This window comes from Struthio camelus, chromosome 1 (assembly GCF_040807025.1).
Source record: "Struthio camelus isolate bStrCam1 chromosome 1, bStrCam1.hap1, whole genome shotgun sequence".
In the NCBI taxonomy this organism is placed as follows: domain Eukaryota; kingdom Metazoa; phylum Chordata; class Aves; order Struthioniformes; family Struthionidae; genus Struthio; species Struthio camelus.
This window is the reverse complement of record NC_090942.1, coordinates 56,720,219-56,728,542: the sequence shown is the minus strand read 5'-3', so window position 1 is coordinate 56,728,542 and position 8,324 is coordinate 56,720,219. Positions and strand designations below refer to the sequence as shown.

Sequence of the window (8,324 nt, the reverse complement as noted above, 5' to 3'; positions counted from 1 at the left end):
CCCCCCAAGAAAAACAGTTGGCGGTTTTCTGCAAACTGTTTTGTTTCTACGCTGTCAGGATGATTGTATATCTGAGCACCACTGCTATATAGCTAGCATTCAGTAAGCTTATTGTCTGAGCAGATGGACCTCAGTTACTATGTGAACCTAAAGAATTCTAGGCTCCCTTTTAATTAGAGCTATGCACCAGGAATAACAGTTCAGAATTAAGGGGTTGCAACTACAGTGCAGGGAGGGTGCTGGCGACTCAGGCTTTGTTTTCACAGTTGGAGGTTAGCAGACACTATCCCAGGGAATTATACCCCCTTCCTGCCAAATATGCCCGCTTTGTAATTACGTACATCACCACCCTCTTGGCAATGGGCCCTGCATAGATTTTACGCACTGTTTTGTTCTCCTCTCTCCTTTCACTGCTGTCAGAGAGGGTGACGGCAATTGTTTGTTATTGGCTGTTAGCGCACAGTGAAGTGTTAGTCTCAACACTAAAGACTGTCTGCCTTGAAATACAAGCAGCTAAACTGCAGGAGACAACTTTTTTCTTCCTGCTGGGCAGGAAGCTTCAAGTTTCTCCACAATATGTACAGGAAGGCAGGCTGTGTAGGGTTTTTTGTTTTTAGTATTTATTCTAACACACCCACACAAACAAGTATTCAACTTACTTACCCAAAGACATTGGTCTGTTTCAGTTCATAATTACATATTTTCAGTCAAACTCCAGTGAAGGTTAGCTCATTTGGCATAAATACAGCCCACCTAATAAAATATTTCCATTCACCACAATAAGCAGCTGATGATAGCTTTCTACAGTGGTCATCTTCACAGTGCCTGAGTTATTTTTGGGTAAACTACTCTCATTCCCATTCTCTTGGGCTGTCTTCATCCATGGGTTAAGGTCCCATTTTTAGGAGAACATTACCACTGTCTTCCTTGCCTTTCCAGCAGCAGCAGCTCCCAAGTTGAGAGAAGACCACACCTCTCTCACCTCTAGGATTTTGCTTTCTTCTCCCAGTACTTTGCAGAGCAACATCCCACCGTTTCCTGTCCAAAGAAGGGCAGGCACATACTTCTACACCTGTGAGACTAAGCTCTCCGCCCAAGGAAGCAATACTTCTAGACAAGCGTTCTCTCCTGCTTTCATTCACTAGTCAATTCCCTAAAGCCCTCCCCAGTTTTGTCTCCGGTGCAGGAGACCAAAGCTCCAGCTGGGTTTGTTGCTGCTGGGCTCGAGACTTTTTGTGCCCATAATTTCATTTCTACAGTTCAGTGAAGACACTTCTTGGAAGCGACTGCCTTGATCTGGTAGGTTGGAAGCTGAAGGGGAAAACAGAAAGTGGCAGGTCTAATTTCTCATTCAGCTTCAAGGGAGCAACGAGCACCAGCAGGATCCCTTAATCCCCCAAAACAGTCAGGAGAGACTTTCTGCAGAGCAGGTTCTGAGTGCAGCTAACTGTTTGTCCACCACGACAGGAGGCCCAAGCCTGGTTCGCTGATTGATCCCTGTTCAGAGAGAGAAAAAGAGAGCATGTGATTTTAAACTGCAAAGAGAATATAGGATTAAATGCATAAATATATACATTCTTCCCCTGCCCTGGGTTACTGACGAGATATTCACTTTTCTTCTGTCAGAGCGTGCCCAGCACTGGTCTAGACTCCTTTGCCTTGACAACACTGCATCAAAGATTCACCACTCGAAAATCAAGCACTTGCCCATTCCATTTCCTGACTGTGCTCACTGCCCAACATGCTCTCATTGAGAGAAAAGGGAGCTTTCACTCTTTAGTCCTGTCTTTCTTTTGTATTGTACTCAGGTAGGTCTTATGCCAAAGCACCTGCAGGGGAAAGACTGTTTAGCTGCTGTGTGAACCTTGATGCGGTTCTCCTAGCGCTGTATTCCTTGTAAGTTCATTTTTATCTGCACATCCTACATCTAAAGTCTGTTTTAAATCAGCCTCCCAGGTTTGAACTCCACCAACAACCACAATTAGTTACAAAGAAAACACACAGCAAAAAAGAAGCGACCACAAGAACACACTCTCACACACATCTCATTTCTCTTGTCTTCCACTCCTTTCATTCTGTAACTTTCATTGCTCCATGGTCAACTTAAATCAATCAGTTCCTTGGAAAAGGGATGTTATTTTAGACATTGAATAAACCACAAGGTTTACAAGGCTATGTGAATTATGCACGTAGTTACCACAAGGGTGTAGGGTGCCTCTTTCTTCTGGACTTCTTCTGTGGCATTTGAAGTGGAAGCCTCTGCTGAGCTTGGCCCCGTAGGTGATGTATCGACAAACGTTTCATCCATGACGCGGAAGCGGATCTCCTCCCCAATGTCCATGTAAAGGTCGTGAGCCCCTTCTTCCGTTTCGTATTCCCACACCCACACCTGCTCTGCTTCATCGCTGGCCAGGCCAAGGGTTAAGGATAGAAACATGCACCATGGTAAGCACTTAGCATTCCACCTGATCACTTTCTTTTGAGAACAGACTCTCAACTCAAAAACCCTCTCACAATTACTTCTTTAAAGTGCAGCGCGCTGGCCCAGGTCGTCATCTGCGCATTCTAGGACCCCAATCTTGTCTTTGGTTTTCCTGCTTCAAGATATGTGCTGGTGGGGTACAACCCCCACCCCTCCAAAAACAACAAACTAACCCAAAAAAACCTCAAGTGCAAGAACACCACCTCACCTACTGCAAGCAAGTATAGTAGACACACCATGTATGTAGACATCACATGACGTGGAAAAGACTGCATTCTGTCTTCAGTAGCAGCCAAGACTAGAGGCAGGGATTACAAAGCAGTTGTTTGAGGGACATTGCTATTCATTTCTATCAGCTGGCACAATGATCCCACAAAACCGAGTGTGACGCCTGTCTAGCTGTGATAACAGTCTGTGGGACTTGCCTGACATAACAGCTTAGATTCTGCCACTGAGCATCTTCACTGTTACAGCAGAGAATGCCTGTTGGGACACCGCTGCACCATCTTTTGAAATGAAGTAGTAAAGTTATCAGAGGTGGTCAAAGGATACAACTTAGCTGGCTGCTGCAGGGATTCTGGAGGGATGACAATATCGTCAAAGAATCCGAGAGAAACTGTGGAGGAAAGAATTTGATAAAGACTGAAATGCTTCTTCACTACTTCTTACGTATCACAGCAATTCCTAAAACACAATTTCTAGACTCATTCTCCTTCCTCTTTCAGGAAGGGCATCTGAGATTATACAGGAATTATTCCTTGAGCCACAATGTTCAATTTCAGTTGGCAGGAAAGCAACCACCAGCTGAAAGTACATAAAGCAACAGAGGGCACAGTCTTCATGCTCACTGGGAAAGGAAAAGGCTGTTCAGAGCAGGATTGGCAATGAAAGCCTTCCAAGAAATGAGTCAGATGCTAAAGAGGTCTGTGACAGAAAAGAGCTTAGAAATCACAGATGTAACATGTTAAATAAGGACCAGTATAAAGTTAGAACAAAACCCTCCCCCTGAGATTCTGAGATTTCAAAATATTATCAGATAGCAGACCTGCCCAAATTCAGTAACAAATGCACACACTATAATCTCATTGTCCTAATCTTAACAGCTGAGCAGAGGAGCTTGCTTGCATGGAAGACTCCTACAAAAAGGGAAGGCAACTCACTGCCTATGTATTCCATGAATCTGACGGCACTTTGTGCTAGGAGAGAAGCTTCCCTGCCATCTTTTCAGATGCAGGAAATGATCACGGATTTTCACAGAACTATGGGGAAGATATATCAGACCAACAGGATCCAATACTACCACTTTAAACAAACAAGTTCTGTTAACTGACATGACAAAATAAATCCACTCTACGCTCCAGATGGGTTTATCTGCTTGTTCTTCTTGGGCGCACACATGAACGACAAAAGGAAGGGGCAGATGCAGACAAAACCAAGCGCAGGGGAAGCTGCCAGGCTCAAACTACCAACCACTTTTAGACTAGGGCAGCGCTAGAGGCCAGTAGTAGCCTTTAACCAGCTGACATACAGCATTATGCAACCTGAAATCACAGTCCCTCAATAAACCCAAGTGCTCAGCGGCTCTTTTGCCCCTAATGTCAAAAGTTGCAGTTTACCATGAACTCCATCCTGACTGCAGCTTTTAATCTCTCCAACCAGAATCTCATCCAGGAAGGGATGGAAGACCACGTACCGGAAATGCACTTAAAAGAAAAGGATCATTAGTGTTATGTCCATGAGAGTGAGCCACACTCCTTCCACAGGGTGGCAGCCATTAAAACAAAATCCCACATTCTGTATGCTCTCTAAAATGCCGTATCCAGTATCTTTTATCCCCTCCTTACAGACACTGATTAGATCAGGAAAAGAGGAATGAGAGTTCTGATACCTAACTGTGTTTTGCATGAATTATGGCTGCAGTTGATCTGCAGCTCCCTGTTCTCTGCACTTCAAATTTGCAGCAGTTTAAATTCACAGAATAAAATCTTTTCAAATGAAGAACGTGCAGCAGGGCCTCTGCTTCAGTTATAATTTAAGTATTCTTACACAATGCTTGGAGGCCAAAAGTATCAGCTGAAATGATACTTTCCCAAAATACCTCTGCTCCTTTTATCTTTAACAGCAATGCTGTATTTTCATCCATTGAAATATTTGGTATCAAATATCATCAAGAGTAAATAAGTTACTCTAACAAAACTAGATTTTGCATTCAAATAAACAAATAAAAACGTTTCTAAATAGTACTGTTTTCTTATAAATGCAAAACGCTTAAGATAATCTCAGTCAAACATTGCTTATGAGCTATTTAACATCACTTTAGCTGTCCATACTCAGTGCTGCTGCTTTACAGAAAGGAAAGGAGCTATTACTAGACACCAAGATTTATTAGAGTACTATCCCAGATTCTGAAAGCAGGAGACTCCTTTGCAAGCTCAAATATATTGTCTTGTTTCAGTTCAAGGACTAATGTGAAGTTAAGAAACTGAATGGAAATTAAAACAAGCAAGAAAGCTGCTATTGTCCTTCAGTCTTACACAAGCTTTTATTTGTAGGGAATGAGTTCTAGTAGAGATAAAATTTAGAATACAGTAGCCACATACAGTCAGTCCAGTTCCTTTCAAATAGGAAATATCTCATTTGTTCGAGCTACGCTTCTACATTGAAAATTGAAGTTAGAAACATGCATCACTTCCTAGCTCATTTAAAGGAACTTATTCTAACAAACGAACAAAAAAAATCTCTTACGCATTTAGTTCTAGTTTTGATTCAGACAGATCTGACAAAAATTCAAAAGTAAAGAAGGTAATCATCTGCTATTTTCTGAACAAACAAAAACCCCAAACCCCCACAATCATAAATGTATGCTGAACTAGATCTGCCTAAGTCTCAAAAAAAAAAAAAAAAGGTAGCAAAACTCCCATTTAGAAAAACAGCATCAAATATTGTGTGAAAGCTATATTTAGAAACAAGTTTCATCTTTCTAGCTAGAGCAAATAAGCAAAGAAAAAACACTGGACAAACACAAGAGAACTAATACAAACTATTTTCTATTTGCAGATTTCCAATCACTTCAAATTCAGTTAGTCCCCTTCCAATTAGTAGCATAGCTGCTGGATAAGGAAAAGAGAGATGGACGGTTGGTGAAGGCAGACAGGACGGCCTATTTAAAGCTACGTTTGTCACAAAAAAAGCAAAGGAAAGACTCCTGCCATGTTCCTCTTGGCTTCCTAGAAGGACAGAGTTAAGGTTGTGAACTTCAATAAGTTCCTTTAAATTTAATTTACATAACAATTAAACTTAGTTTACACTTCTGGGTCATTAACATTCTGCAAAGCCATATAACTGAGGGAAAGAATAAACCTTTGGTATGTGATGCACCATCTCCAGGGAATATGTATGAATCTTCCAGTTTTGTAATATCGTACAGACAGATGCAGAGACCGACATTGTATACAACCTGCTCAAAGAAAAAACAATTTAAAAAAAACCCAATAAATCAAGCAATCCACCTCCAGGTTAACTATTTTCAAATTTATATTCTGTACACACTTTTTCAAAGGAAGGCAATGGAAGAGTGGCAAGATGGGAGGGGGATGTTTTGGTACTCTCTTTCAACAGCCCCATCCACACTTCTAACTGTTTAGAGGAACCTAAAACCTCGCTCTTATTCAAGCATTATGGGAGGATGTGTTTTTTTACGGGCACTAGAAAGAGCACTGCTACAAACAGAAACCCTTGGGGTGATCATCAGTGACCAGAAAACTTGACTGGCCACGATGGCAAACACTTGCCCATAGGAAAGGACAGACATCACTCACCAACCCCATAGCTTATCTAAAGGCCAAATATATTTCTTGCTAAAGTTGCACTCTCAGGAGCCTCTAAGACTTGCCTTTGTCTTAAATTATAAGAGCTACGGGCACAGATGAAGAAAACTCTTGCCTCCTTTGCCACTTCTGCGATAGCTTCACAGCTTAGTAAGTTTGAAGCATCTATCAGTCATCAGTGGATGACAGATCTGTTTTCCATAACCTGTCTGTAAATATAGTCTGCTGTCCACAAGCCTAGATCACTTCTGGTTGCTCTTTTGAGCTCTCTTCACATTCACTATCGGCATTTTGAGTTTTGCACCTGTCTCACGCTGAAAGCTGTAGGTTAATCACAGCCCCAGGGGTTCCACAGAGAAGCTGCAACCTCCTGGCCTATGACAAAATGCTTTTCTCTATCCTACACCAAAGGTCAGCTTCTTGCTGCCATACTATATTTCAAGTACTTAGCACAGAGCAGGACTGATATTATCACCTTCAGTTCTCTTACAATATTATTGTTCCACATTTATCTCCGTTGTCTTTTTTTAAAATCCCCATAGGCTAGGTTAGTTTGCATTCGTTTTTCAGACTCCATTTCAGGTTGCAGCTCTGCCCACAAAACAACAGTTACTCTCATTTCTCTTCAGTGGTTCTCTGCCCCATCTGGCATTTTGGTATCTGCCCTTTACAGCATTAGCTATTAGAGAAAAATATCTTCCTTCAAGACGATACCTAGCTGTCTCTTCCTTTACAGTCTCTGACAGTCCAGTCTCTGGGATGGCCCTCACGTGTAAAGTAAACTGATACTCCGCACACATGTCTCATCAGGAACAAATACAGAAACGCCCAGTTACAGGGGGATGCTACGAAGCCTGTATCACCCTTTAGATGACCCACACTTTACCTTGTTGGCCAATTTTTTGTTTAGCTCCTCAGCAATGGATTCGTTCAGTTTCCTTTCAAACTGCCAGGGAGGAATTCTCACGGTGTCGGTCATCTCTACCAGGACAAACATGATGGCTGGGAGTACCTCGGGGCAAAGAGAGCGAATACAGCCGCTTGCTCAGGGGCAGAAGCACCTAAGGAGCCCACGAGGCACCCGGGCAGCTGACGCCGCCTGCGCCTGGGAAACCACCGCCCTCCCGCCGGCCGCAGCACCCAGCGACAAGCCGCCCAACGGCCTGCGCGGCCGTTGGGCAGCGGCCGTTGGGCAGCGGCTCGCGCGGGGGTTCCCCTCCCTCCGGCCGCTCCCGCCCGGCCCGGCGACCCTCTCCCTCCCTCAGAGCCAGCGCAGCTTCCCGGCCCGCTGCGGGGAGGGGGGCGGGGTGGTAGGGGGGGGAGGCGGCGGCGCCCCCCGGGGCGGGGCGGGGCGGGGGGGGAGCTCAGCGCCGCGCCCGCACACCCACCTGACCCACGCCAGCCCGGCCACGCTGCCCCGTAACCTCGCGCGGCTTCCGGCGCCTCAGCCAATCGCCTCCCGCGGGCCGGCTCGGAGGGAGGAGGGGGGCGGGGCGTGGGGAGGAGGGCACCGCCCCGCTCCGCCGCCGCCGCCGCCGCCGGGGGGCCATTTTGTCCCGCCTCAGTGCGGGGCGGGGCCGTGCCGTTGGCGGCCGTTAGCGGCGCGTGGCTCCGGCGAGTGCCCAGCTCGGGGTGGACGGGAGGCCCGGGAATGCTGCTAGGGAGCGCTGTGCCTTTTGTACTTCCGTTTATAAAGAGCTGGCCTCCTGCCGCAGCCTGTGCGGCGCTGCCTCGGCCGCGAGCGGCTGTGAGGAGCCAGGATGGCGCTCGGTGTGCGTGTGGCACCGTGGCGGCGTCTCTGGCCCAGCCCTCCTGGGAAGGAGGGAGCTTGTCACTGGGGACGTGGGGTTTTCTTGAATTACCACCCTCACGCGACTCCTGAAACAGGTTACCCAGCTGCTCTTGGCTGGGCAGTCCCAGGCACCTGTTCTGGCTGCGTCCTGGGTGCCAGGCTTTCAGTAAAGGCGATAGTTTTGGTCAATGAAGCGTGAAGATATGCCTCTGTGTGTGATTTA

General features: G+C 45.7%; 1 protein-coding gene across 2 annotated transcripts; it reads right to left on the bottom strand.

The window, feature by feature from the left end:
• Positions 1-596: 596 nt before the first annotated feature.
• Positions 597-8,103, bottom strand: POLR3H (RNA polymerase III subunit H). Of its 2 annotated transcripts, none has more exons than XM_068940920.1 (7): positions 7,698-8,103; positions 7,196-7,321; positions 5,843-5,939; positions 4,099-4,185; positions 3,035-3,098; positions 2,198-2,405; positions 597-1,497 (listed from the first exon to the last, which is right to left on the bottom strand). In XM_068940920.1, the coding sequence occupies exons 1-7, from the start codon at positions 7,857-7,859 to the stop codon at positions 1,444-1,446; spliced, it is 798 nt and encodes a 265-aa protein (XP_068797021.1). In that variant the 5' UTR covers positions 7,860-8,103; the 3' UTR covers positions 597-1,443. The 2 variants fall into 2 exon arrangements, with proteins under 2 accessions (XP_068797021.1, XP_068797026.1); XM_068940925.1 differs by having other exon boundaries at positions 7,196-7,311; positions 7,698-8,083.
• Positions 8,104-8,324: the final 221 nt, after the last annotated feature.

Excerpts from the sequence above, each read along its gene's own strand:
- POLR3H (XM_068940920.1), bottom strand. The coding sequence starts at position 7,859 with ATGGCCCCCCGGCGGCGGCGGCGGCGGCGGAGCGGGGCGGTGCCCTCC. Across the intron at positions 4,186-5,842 it reads TGGTGCATCACATACCAAAG|TGCATTTCCGGTACGTGGTC; the intron begins GTTTATTCTTTC and ends TTTTCTTTTAAG. Across the intron at positions 3,099-4,098 it reads CAGTCAGGATGGAGTTCATG|TTTCTCTCGGATTCTTTGAC; the intron begins GTAAACTGCAAC and ends TTTCCTCCACAG.